Source organism: Phaenicophaeus curvirostris, chromosome 20 (genome assembly GCF_032191515.1).
Source record: "Phaenicophaeus curvirostris isolate KB17595 chromosome 20, BPBGC_Pcur_1.0, whole genome shotgun sequence".
In the NCBI taxonomy this organism is placed as follows: domain Eukaryota; kingdom Metazoa; phylum Chordata; class Aves; order Cuculiformes; family Cuculidae; genus Phaenicophaeus; species Phaenicophaeus curvirostris.
In genome coordinates, this window is record NC_091411.1 from 8,284,372 (window position 1) to 8,296,611 (window position 12,240).

At 47.9% G+C, this 12,240-nt stretch overlaps 1 protein-coding gene across 7 annotated transcripts in view; it reads right to left on the reverse strand.

The window, feature by feature from the left end:
- RAPGEF1 (Rap guanine nucleotide exchange factor 1) overlaps window positions 1-12,240 on the reverse strand; it is an 89,198-nt gene that overhangs the window by 5,097 nt on the left and 71,861 nt on the right. For 4 of the 7 annotated variants that reach the window (XM_069873366.1, XM_069873362.1, XM_069873361.1 and 1 more), the window contains 12 exons: window positions 12,039-12,131; window positions 10,342-10,430; window positions 8,837-8,948; window positions 7,144-7,219; window positions 3,976-4,064; window positions 2,559-2,647; window positions 2,007-2,192; window positions 1,766-1,850; window positions 1,442-1,536; window positions 911-989; window positions 666-767; window positions 164-261 (listed from right to left, as the gene is read on the reverse strand). In XM_069873366.1, coding sequence (XP_069729467.1) covers window positions 164-261; window positions 666-767; window positions 911-989; window positions 1,442-1,536; window positions 1,766-1,850; window positions 2,007-2,192; window positions 2,559-2,647; window positions 3,976-4,064; window positions 7,144-7,219; window positions 8,837-8,948; window positions 10,342-10,430; window positions 12,039-12,131 — 1,193 coding nt within the window. The remainder of the gene's footprint in view (window positions 1-163; window positions 262-665; window positions 768-910; window positions 990-1,441; window positions 1,537-1,765; window positions 1,851-2,006; window positions 2,193-2,558; window positions 2,648-3,975; window positions 4,065-7,143; window positions 7,220-8,836; window positions 8,949-10,341; window positions 10,431-12,038; window positions 12,132-12,240) is intronic. The other 3 variants (XM_069873367.1, XM_069873365.1, XM_069873364.1) reach the window with 1 other exon arrangement.

Below are 12,240 nucleotides of genomic sequence, written 5' to 3' on the forward strand. Positions count from 1 at the left end.
TTGCTCCAGAGAGGGCACGTGGGTTGATGTGGCACGTTGCTGTCTTATTCTAGATGTAGGGCAAAAGGTGAGCGCGGAGTTGAGCAGAAGCTTCTCAGAAATCCTTGAAGGAATCATTTTAATGTGCAGAAGTAATGGCAGGAGAAAGAAACCACCAACTCACAGGTACGGTATGCAGGGAGGCTCCACATCAGCCAGAGCTGCTCGGTAAGCGCGGAAGGACGAGGAGCTGTCGATCAGCGTGCAGTACTCAGCCAGGCCCTGGCAGAACAAAAAGCCCCTGGTGACACCACTGCTGTAAACCCGTTTTCTTTGTAACCTCTCCTCAGAGAGCCATGTAGGCCGGGGAGTTAATGCCATCCTGTAAACACCTCCAGCTGATTTACTCACTCTGACCCTGAGTATGTACACACAGAGCCTCAGCGAGCCTTCCATCTGCTGGCAGGAGGAGGCTGTTCTCACCCGTGACTGCGCTGGCACTCCTGCAGCTGTCAGAATGCCCAGCTACTCTGCAGGCTTCCAGCGCTGTGGCGTTGCACCCACTGGAGAAGAGTTATCTGCCATCCCTCCACCCTGCCATGTCGCTGAGCTGTTAAAAGCCCTCAGCTGTTTCATACTCTAAGCACATCTTTCCGCTGAAGATGACAGCTAACGCTGCTCCTCACCTCTGAGGTTTGTTTCTGCCACTCCAGCCTTCGGATGGGTGCAGAATCCAGTGCAGAAAGAATGGCCAGATAGGAATTAAAATTATTCAGCTTTCGTAAGTGCTGTGAAGAGGGAGAATATGCCAGTTACTCTAGAGATCTGAAAAGCCTTCTAGCATCAAACAGCTCTACCAACCAGGAGGTCCCCTTCCCCTGCTCCTTTAAGGAAAAGCGTGTGTGATTCACAGCAAGAATCAAGCTAATACCTTCATAATCTTTATAAATTTAAGGAGCAGCCTCTCTCGGTCTTGGGCTTTCTCTTGTAGCATAATTATTGAACGGACCCTGGAAGAACAGACAGAAAAAAAAGTGGAAAGATAAAGCCACTTAAGTAGAAGTCAGATTTCTTGTTGTTTCATTTACAGAACTACTAACTAATAAGGCTCTATCTACAATACTGAAAACTTTATGATGCTTCCAACTTAAACAGAACACTCTAATTCACAACAAAGAATAAAGCATGACCACAATAACCCCTCAGAGAGTGCATTTATTTGCGATGGAAAGGGCTCAACAGTACTGACAATAATTCCTCCAGGTTACAGCATCCTCCTGATTTTCTTTCTCTTGTGCTCTGGCATCTTTGATGAGTCCCCTGCATCTACTTCCCAGACAAAAATATACACATTCTCCCACTTGTAGCAAGGGAACACAACCCTACAAGGAATATTTTCAGTATTTGTAGGGCACTGGAGGTTAAGCACAGTTCAGTGCCACGGTAGCTCTGAGCTCCTTACCAGTAGGACATGTTATTAAAGTGCTCTGTGAACTGTGTCAGGTTGGGGCTCTTCTCTTCGTTTTGCTCCTTTGCCCAAAGCAAAACTTCTGGTATCTGCAGAGGAAGAAAAGGAGAGAGGTAGGAAAATACCACACATTTAGAATGGGATTTTTGCTCCAAGATTCTCAGTCGCAGTCTGTGTTCACAGCTGACTGCTGACGCGGGTTCAGCTGTCTCCTAGAATGCAACAGGCGCTCGAGGAGCTGGCAGGGAATACCAGAGATTGCAAAGGGTACATGTTTGAATCCCTCCCACTGCCCTTACCCCATCCTCATCTCTGTACCTCGATTTTGTAGAAGAGTTCAGCATCTAGGAGGGTCAGCTGCTCAGCTATTTCATGGCTATGGAAATCATGCAGAGTCCCTGGCCTGTAAGAAACAAGGATGAAGTATAACGGCTAAGAAAGCGTGATCTGTTTTCTTCCCTTTCTTATATTTTTGGACGTAGAAAACTGTTGTGTCCACAAGAAAGGGAAGCCCTGTCTCTCAAAGAACCAAGGTACAGTTACACGTAGTTTTCCTCACCTGGCTGCCACCCCACGGGCTGCAAGAGGCTTGATGGAATTGGCATAGCTCAGCATCTTCTTCTGATCCACTTTGTCAAGGATATTCTTGCGTAACACTCTGGCGAGGCTCAGCTCCCCATTGCAGACCAGCCTGAAGACCAGGTCCATGAGCAGCTTCAGAATTTCCTCCGTCAACTCAACTAAGCTGAGAGAAGGATGGAAAACCAAGGGAAGGTATCAGAACTTTGACTCTGACTGAGCTACAGTTTGTATCTGTGGTGAGTCTTGTCACTCTTTCCTACAAGCAGAATAGAATGACTGAAATTCCTCCTATCCCCAGCTCTTCCTTTCTTATAGATTCCCCTTTTGCTGGTTATATGAAAACAACTAAACCACTAAGACACAACTGAGAACTTGCTCCTCCAACAAGAGGGTCCAGCACTCTAGGTCAGGGTAGGGGATTTCAGCTGTCACGGTGAATGGGGTTTGACCACCACATCTTTATAACTGTTAGATTTCTGTATCATTACCAACCCGCATTACCCGTCCCGAAATGAAGGCAGCAACTCACCAGAGCTCATCCACCACTCTCACCAGCACGAAGAAGGTGTTCTTACTGACTCGCTTCTTAAATGTGTCTGGGAAGTGGCAAAACTTCTCATATGTTGGATGCAAATTAAAGAATCAACATAGTATGGTCAGACAAGCATTAGAACAACTAGCAGCCACCCTGAGAAACATCAGAAGAGCGTATTGTTCTGTCTCGACTGCACCCAGTGTTTAATTTCCAGGAGATAAGGGACACTGATATGGCTCTAATTAACGCAGTATTAAGCTGCCACCAGCTGCAGGTAGCAGGGGTGTAAGAAGGTACTTACACCTCACAGAACTGATGCTAGAAGAGCAGGTGTATCTTGAAACAGTTCTCTCTAAGGTGGAATTTAATGAGCAGCACTTCTCTGCTGTGATCTCCCCACTGGTTTGTGACATCTGGTCTCATAACAGATCTCAGATGTCACCTCTACCTTCCTCACTGCCCAATTTGCTGCAAGGAGAATGGTGGCAGGGGAGACAGCATGGGCTGAAAAAGCTTCTGCCAGGTGGACAGAGGGAAAGAGGTAAAGGTTATCAGTAAGTCAAGTATTGACAAGGGCCTGCGGGAATAACCCAGCCAGTGTTTTCACTGACTGCTGCTCTGCAGTGAGATTTGTTGCGTCCTTGTCCTCATGGATCCCAGCAAGGGGAGCAGTGGCTCTGCTGCAGATGGCAGTGATGAGCTGTGACACAGGACAGGGTGACGTCAGGCTCCCTTTGACGTGCTCGTAGAGGACCAAAGCCCACGAGGCCTTTGCACTGCCTGAACTGAGACACTGACCCTCTCAGCTGACAGGGAAGGGAGCCACGGGAACAGAGCCAAGGGGAAGGAACTGCCTTCTCCATACTCAGCCAGAAATGCTAATGCTCACCCTGCCACCTAAGGCCCTCGCCTCATTAGCTGTTACAAGCTCGGTTCAGAACTGGGAGGCTAAGAGAACATTATCTTCTGCGGTGCATTTTTTGTTACAGAAACAGACAATAGGTCTTGATGGTTCAGTCATTTCGAATGTTAAACTACACCTTCCCAAGCAGATAATCTCCACAGCCTCTCCAGAAGGCGCTATGAGGCGTTCTACAAACAATGAGATATCCCAAACAAATGAACCAATTCTCCAGTGATCTACAGAAAATCTAAAGTGAATCTTCCCCCCTGCCAGGGCCCTTGGGGGGCACTACTCTCAGATTCAGTGCTCCACCCTGCCTGGACCAGCCCAGCAGCATTTCCCAGGGTGCAGAGGTGAAGGAAGTCCTGCTTGGGAAGCCTCCAGGGCAAGCACATCACTGACCACACTGTCAGCAGGTTTTTGATCAAACAACTTGCCACCACCTCCCTCCACGATGCCTGCTTGGCTCGGATTCCTGGTGTGGTCAAACTGCCTCTTACGCAAAGGATATCTGTACTGCAGCTTCTTGATGAGCTCTTCGGGGGTAATAAACGTCCTGTAGGTAGTCAGAAAGGCTTCACAGTACAGCACCAGATCTACAGAGAAAGACAAGAAAGACTCAGTCAATACTGCTTTCCGAAGAAGGAAGGTTCTTGTAAGGCCTAGAGGAAGAGGAGGCAGACACGTTTTGACACAAATGAACTTCACAGAAATGCTGTGCTGTTGTTTCTTTCCAGCAGATGGACCCTAAGGCTCAAGAGCAGCAGTGAAACGGCTCTCAGCTCACTGGCCTGGCTCCCATTTGTGGCACTCAGGCTCTGTAACCACCAAAGGGGTCAGTGAAAGCCACCTGTTTGTGGGACAGGAATTTTCAATAATGGGTCAAGCAAAAAACATAGTTTAGAGCTTAGGGATACTTTAAAAGGAAGATCTGATAACGAGAGGTGGGTGTCTGTTCTCTGTCCATACTGCACAGACAGCACAGAGTTGTGCAGAAAGCCAGGGCCACTCTTTCCTCTTGATCAGGAACATGTGTGTTCCAACGTGATGCTGCAGCTCTTGCTGCATTCCAGGAAATCTGCCCCAGGACCGTGTAAATATAAGATTATTTTCAGCCAAAAGCAAAGCAAACTGTACTGCAAAAACTGACACTACTGTGACCGTGACCCTGCCACAACACAGACTGTTCAGGCAGCTTTTGTTCATTAATGGGCAGCAGTGGGTGCTACAGGCCCCAGAATCACAAAGGCTTTGGTTGTTGCTGTAGGCACAACGGAGGGAATTCAAAAAAGCAGGAACCATGAATGGGAAAGACAATTTCAGGTCAAGACTGCAGCATCCTCGTAGTCCCAGGCGAGGCTTGGTCAGCAGCAGGATGGCACAGGGCCCTGCCTAGTGCACTGTAACTGCTGGCAGAGCCTTCCTAGTGCAAATGGGGATAAAAAAAATTGTGCCATGCCTGCCCGGACTAGGCTGTACTTGTAAAGCTTGTTTCTGCCAGGACGGGGATCACCCTGCACCCCTGAGCTGTAACATCCACCTATTGTGCACGGAAAGAGCAGGATGGGAAAGAGCAAGATGGGAAAGAGCAGGATGGGAAAGAGCAGGATGGGAAAGAGCAGGATGGGAAAGAGCAGGGCACAGCGTGCTAGCTGTGCCTCGCTACCTGTGGTGTTCCTCTTGGCCCGACAGAGACGCCGCTTAAATCAGAGCGTGCTGCTGCCTTTCGGTTAAAGACAATCAGACATAAGCTCTAAAGCCAGAGGCTGGGTGGTCAAGTCAGGGGTGAGTCGTAGGCCTCCTCCAGCTGTAATCCTGCACTCACAGCAAGCGCGTGCGGCTGTGAGCACTTAACTGACCATGGATTTTATTCCTAAAGACCACAAGTCTGCCTTTATCCCTTTTTCCATTTAGCTCTTTTCGAAAACTCAAATGGACAAGAAGCATCATGCAGCAGGGCGTGGAGTTACGTTTATTCTGGGTTCCCATCTGCCCAAAAGGCAACGTGAGGTAATACAGCTGGTCTGCTCTGGCACTCGAAGCTGCCAAGAAATTCATCTTTAAAGGAAAGCCTCTTAACTATGCCCCTCCGTGCTGTTTGGCCGATTGATTTACAAGCCCTGAATTCTTCTCATTGTAAGCTTAATTCATTAACCCTCTCAGTCACTCAAACACTGGGTTAGCATAGCACAAATTCCTCCGTGCTCCATTCAGCTCAGTGGCTTGGCAGTGCCTGCAAGGCTGAGCTCTGGGACTATTCCGAGAAACGAGAAACGACTGCACAGAGCTCCCTCCACCCAGCTGCTCTCCCTCTCCATTTAAAACCCTGCTCTAGTTTTTCCTAGTCCGAGGAGGTTCTCCGTAGTTTTCACTTCACTGCTTGCAGCACTCTCAGAGCTCCCCATTCACGAACTGGTGGGATGTCTAGCACTCATCCCTTTACCAAATAGCTGTCTTTAAACAGAACAGTGGGGAATTTATCACAATGTGATGCTTGTTCTGGAGATTGGCAGGAATAAATCAGAGCTACTCTATCTTGGTTTCAGCAGTGGTATTTCCACCACCTCATTCAGACTATTTTTTTAAATTATACATATTTAGCTTTGGTGCAATCAATTGCCTCGTCCTGTCTAGTGTGTTCCTAAATTTGTTCCTTTATGCTTGGATTTGATGCCCGATGTAAACAGGGAAACACGGCTGTTGGGATGGATTTTCTTGTTAGCTGAATGGTGCTGGTAAGTAATTGTGAATATCTTATGCTACAGTAAAATCCCTGCCATTTAAAAATACACATGAAAGATATTTCCCTTTGACTAACAAACCTCTAAAATACGAGTGCTGAGTGGTTCAGCATTAGCGCATTTTGACTTGCATCCCAGGAGATAAGATCAACTCTGGTTTAGGCCATCAGCACAAATGTGTTTGGCAGGTTTAAATCACTCTCCGGAAATATAGCAGAGGCTTTTTTTTTTTTGCCACAGGTCCTGGAAAGGAGCTGCTTCCCGTGGGTGGTGAGTGGGTTTGGAGTGATAAAGCAAGGTTTTAACAAGTCTATAGCTAAGGATTGCCACCCCCACCTTTTGCTCCCCCACATCTCCTTTCTTGTGCTGTGGATCCCCTCTCTGAACTGGTCTGGGTGGCTACCAGTATGCATGTGGTACAGAGTGAGAGAAAGAAGTGATGTGGTAAGTTGAAAATAATGGATGTCAGTGGACCAGGACCTGGACAGCTTTCCTGATGCCCACGTGTACTGCATTAGCCCCTAGCCAGCATCCCTGCCCTCTTACTCTGACACAAGTCCCTCCAGCAATGCCCACACAACCACTGCCCTGAAGTTCAGAGGACAAGGAGCACCTCTGGAAAAAGGACAGTCACACCTACATTTATTTGCAGTGGTCCACGTTGGCAGGCAGACACCAACAAAGCTCTTGTGACCAACTCCACTGGTGCCTTCCAGATCTGGCCAAGGGCTGTGAGGAGTTAATGCCATCCCTGCTGCTAAATGGAACCAACAGGCGCTTATCCAGCTTACCTCTGTTTCAACAAAGATAAGCACAATCCCCCCAGCAACGCAGAGGATCACAAACACAGTCTTTTCCACCCTGGCCCAAGACAAGCAGCAAAAGGCCACACCAGGCCACGCTTCTCAGCCCTGTTTTGGTGCATCCACTGTACCTTTCCTGTCGGTCTCTGTTGCATGCACCAGCAAAATGTCTCCGGATCCACCACGAACATCTGGCCCATCATCTCCCTGCAATGAGAACAGAAACACGTTAGGCATGGCCCAAGCTCCCTTCGTCCTGGTTTACCAGCTCTGGGGTTCGAACTCAGCAGCAACTGGTAGAGTACGTGATGCTCCTGGCACTGCTCACAGCACAAGCTGGGACATGGTCTTCAGTGCTGGGCTAATCCTGGAATTCGAACAGAGCACTTGGTGTCCCAGAGGAGGATCTGGGCTGATCCTCACTCTGGATCTTTGACTCCTTAAGGCTCAGTGAAGCTCAGTGAAAGCAGAACCTTCTGCCCACAGAAGAATGAGCAGAAATGTCCCAGACTCCCAAACGTGCCCCAAAGACCATTAATAGAGCAGTAACTCTGGGTGAACTGTCTCGTACCACAGTGGCTGTGGGGTGAGAGGTCATGCATTCAACTCGCACGTTCCTGGAACATCAAACCCAAGCGAATTAACTCCTTAACCTGGAACTATTTGGCTGGAGGTCACCTGAAGAGATCCAATAACTAGAAGCAGAAAACAGCCCTGCTAACTGCTTGACCTCTGCCTTACCGCTCTCCAAAACCGTCTTTCTTCTAGCTACTGCAATTCACAACTAAATTATGCAAAACCAATTTATCACTCAGCCGGTGGTTCCCATGCTCCAGGAGACGGCTTCCAGTGGCAGTTCTATACTGTTTCAAACACATAGACCGTAAAGAAAAGAAAGCAAGAAAAAGCGAAGGGTTGACACAGATCTGCTAGTCCTAAACGTTCACAAAACAGTGCTTTTTGATTTTGTTTTTTTTAAAGGAAATATTCCTGCAGTGGAGACTGAAGCCATGTCTGGCTTCCTTTAGCAACGTCTTTATAATTTCAATATGTAAAACACTGTAAAAAACACAGATTACAGCCACAGAGCAGCTATGTCTAAGATGTGAATTTTTCAGGTGACCCTCTGGCAAGACTCATGAACTACTACTTAAAGAATGAGTAATAGCTTCTCACTCTCTCCTGCGCATCCTGGCTGACCAAAGAACACTCCTGAAGTGCCAGTAAATGATACATTCTCTCTGTTTTTCAGACTGGCCCCCTGACAGTCTGAAAGCTTCAAAAGCCTGCATATTCCCTCAAGCTGCATGTCAAAGACAGCTGGGTTCAAGAGCACAGTGAGCAAAGCTGTCTGGGAGTGCACCCAAGGCTAGAAACAAAGCCATTTCTCACATACAGAAACAGTTAGCTTGGCTGCTCTTCCACATTAAGTGATATAAAGTCCTGGTTGAGAATCTACTAAACCTGCTTTCAGATTGAAAGGCCAACACCATAAATTTGCACCTGGATTTACTGGGTTCAGGCTCTCAAGTGCTTTTTTTCAGACTGTCACAGGCTGAAGAGGTAGGAAGGGGCAGACTGGGAAAGGGCACAAGATGAGCGGGTTTTGAGAGAGGCATCTCATGTTTTGTACAAGCCCCACTCAGCGCTGATGCTCCCTGCCTGTCCGAGCATCTCATCCTTGCACAACAGCCTGCACACATAACACTGTGACTTAGTATTTCCTGTCAAATAAAAGCTGGTGTTTTGCTTGTGCACACAGAGAATCAGATTTCAATACAACATAGGCCAAAAAGCGTGAAAGCAAACCTTGAATGCACCTACCTCTTGCTTCAGCGTTAACCTAGCCATAATTTCACTGTGGTCGATAAGGGATAGCTCATCTACCTCTTCCTCCAACTGTGAAGATTCCAAAGCATCTGGTGACTGCTGCTGCCTGTAAAAAAAACATGGCAAATACCCATCAGAGTCACTGCCCAGCCAGGGAAGAGATGCTGGGTCCACTCGAGCTCTCAGTGTACAAATCTTCATTAAATGACAGTAAGTACACAGACAGTCTGGAGGTAAATCTTTTGCAAACAAGCTCAAATGTCTGGCTCTAATTCTGTTGCTTTGGGCATCTCTTAAGAAAAGATGAAGATGAACCTTTAGGACCTGAACGCTTCTCTGCCTGCATTTTCTGGCAGAGGGGATTTTACTATGCCATGAATGAGTATGCGCTTCCTTGTCTCCTTAATCCACCAAATTTTTAGTGTACACAAACCTAAGCCCTTCCTCAAATGTATAGAGACTGAGCACACTCTACACGTACACATCTAAGTCAGCTCATGACCCGTTGTGCTGCTACAAGGGGAGACGACAGGCTCTTTTTGCAGGAAGACATAGCAGAAAGCTCTGACTGCTTTGTTTTTCTGTACATCCACAGCACTAGTGTTCCTGCCCCCAAGGGCTGGTCCTCTTGTACCTGAACACACGCTTTCATAGAATCATAGAATCACCAGGTTGGACGAGATCCACCGGATCATCGAGTCCAACTATTTCGTGCCTTTCGTGCCTGTATTCCTTAAAAGAAAAAAGCATGCATGTTCTTCATAGCCTTCCCCAGGCACAGGTCAAAATCCCGATAGTGAGCTCTGCAGAGCACTCTTGCATCGTCTCCTTCACTGCAGGGATTAAAACCCTCAAACCAACTCCAGGCAAATGGGGGAGGGAAGTTGACTGTCACACACTAAACAATGGCATTCTCTATTTTTGCTTTAGAAATGCAACTGAAGAGCAATCTCAAGCAGCAGGGAAGCACACACCCCACTCCTCCTGAAGCCCATCTGTTACAGCCTGCACCTCTTCATTTACATAGACAAATGATAGCTAAGAGTATTACAAGGGATGTAAAGCCTCGTGCTTCAGGTCCTCAGCCAGCATCTAACTAGCAGGGTTAGGGTTAGAAATTCCCCTCTGGAAGACTATTTCCCAACAGTGATACAAACAGACTTTTTTTTTTGCTCGTTTCCCTGGAAGCAGAAGAGAGCAGGCAGTGTCAATGACAGGATTGCCAATTAGAGGGACTTAGGATGGTTGACACAGGCTGCATTAACCCCTGCAGGCTTCCTGAGCTAAGAAATGACATCTTGCCGGGATCCTCCTTGTTCAGCAGGATTCCACTGCTTTCCAGTTGTGTGAAAATGCGCAAGCTGAAAGTTTAGACAACACTGAGAAGGTTGAAGGCAGAACAGGCAGCTCCAAGGATAGTTTGGTAGGGCTAATGGGATGCTGGTGAGACCGTACCCTTCAAGGCTGAGAAGCAGGAGCACCAGGAGAATCAGGCTCACCTTTCAGTACCATCCTTGCCTTCCTTCCCCATGGCACTGCTGTTCGAAGGGGAGTCTTTGGAGTGGTTGTCTTTGACAGAGGGAGATTCCTGCAAAGAGAAAGTGGTTTTTCATTATTACATGGGGTCCTGCACCACAGCCAGCCTTGCATTTATAGTCTGACTGCCTCTAAATGGCCCTTTACTGTAAATTCCTACAGAGCGGTTAAAGATTGATGCAAGTTAATGCCAAATGCCAGGAAAACAGTGAAGTTAATTAGACAGGAAATTTGGGACCTTCTCTGGAGACTAGTGTAATTAGTACTGTTTGCTTTTAACATTGTGAAATGATGCTGAAAGTTACAACACAAGTCAGCTGTTGCCTTGGATTTTAACCCTCTCATGACTGCATTATCCCTCTAGCTCTTCCTGATGAAATACACTTGCCTTCTGCTTTAAGCAAAACGGACACAGCCAGCTCTAAGCAGTTCATTTTCAGTTCCCCTCCTGGTCACAGCCCCCAACAGATCAGCCTGTCCTGGGTGGGGGGGTGGGATGCACTCTCCCATTCCTGCCTCCCTTCTCTCCTATCAGAAAAGGTTACGCAATGATGTAACGTCTCCACTTCACAATCCACAGCTGTGGAAATGAGGCTAATGCAAAAAAGCAGAACCATCTGAACCCATGGCACAGAACAGCAGGTAGAGAGCAAGAAGCAAAGATACAGCATTTTAAATTAGCCATTTATTGAAGAGACAAATAGCCATGAACAGCAAATGGGAATATTAACCTAACAGTGCTGGAGTTCAGAATTATTTAACGTTATGCAGCCTGAAACTTGCTAATTCAACCTACTGAACAGACAGGACTGAAATCAGCTCCACGCTACTCAATCGGCCTGGAAAACACACTGGTGAGTTTCCATTTCTTGGCGTCTGCAGAATTTTTCCAGCCTACGTCTGTAAAGCCCTTTGCTTCAAAGCTGAGAACCAGCAGCCCAAAAGGATGAACTTGCCTAGAGGTGTCTCTTGAAGGGAAGTGATGGGAGCACTATCTCTTGGCGTATTTAACACCAGCACGGATAAAAGTCTCAGAGACATCCTGTAGGAGATGTGCCTTCCAAGATGAGGGCAGGCAAAAAGACTGTTTCCTACGACCCTACAGGAAGACGGTACCTCCCTATGCTGGAAGACACCCTGTCTCGTCTAGGAAATAGCTAAGATAGGAGGCCTGAGTAAAGGAGGAAACAGCATCTGATTACAATGCTAAATCAATCACTTGGTATACAAATGGTGAAGGAGAAAAAAACCCCAAGCCAATTTAGAGCAAAAGGCTTTCTATGTTAAAACAGGGAAGCCAAAGCAGTTAAAAGAAGAGACAGCCTTGGTCGGGGTGCAGCTTTCTGGAAAGGAACCTCACGCAAGCGGCTCCAAACAGACAGCAAAGCGCAAACAGGGCAGGAAAAGCCGTCCCTGCCTCCTTCGGGGCTCACCGTGACCCTGAAAGCATCGCCTGTGCTCCACCCAGACCGGGAGGGATCCAAGCCTGCAAGCCAGGAGTGGACAAGCAGAGGGACTGAGGAAGCTGGGGAAGCAGGATGGGTGCAAGAGCTCCAAGGTGTGCAGAAAGAGGCTGGTGCCAAGCGTGTCAGCCCCGGTGTGAACTCCGCATGCACCAGGCAGCCCCTTCCCGGTGTCGGGCCCTCTCCAGGTTACTTACTCCTTCAGAGTGAGGGAGTTCCCCGTTGCTCTGGCCAGAGGAATACAGATTGACGTATTCACCCTCACCAGCCTCCTCGCTGGCGTTGTCACTCTAAGGGAGACAGGATGAAAGGAAATACGTGATGGTGCTCCCCACCAGCACTTAGCGTTAGCGAGAGAACGCGCCCGTGGGCTGGGAGGGGAAGCGCTCTCAGTGGCCG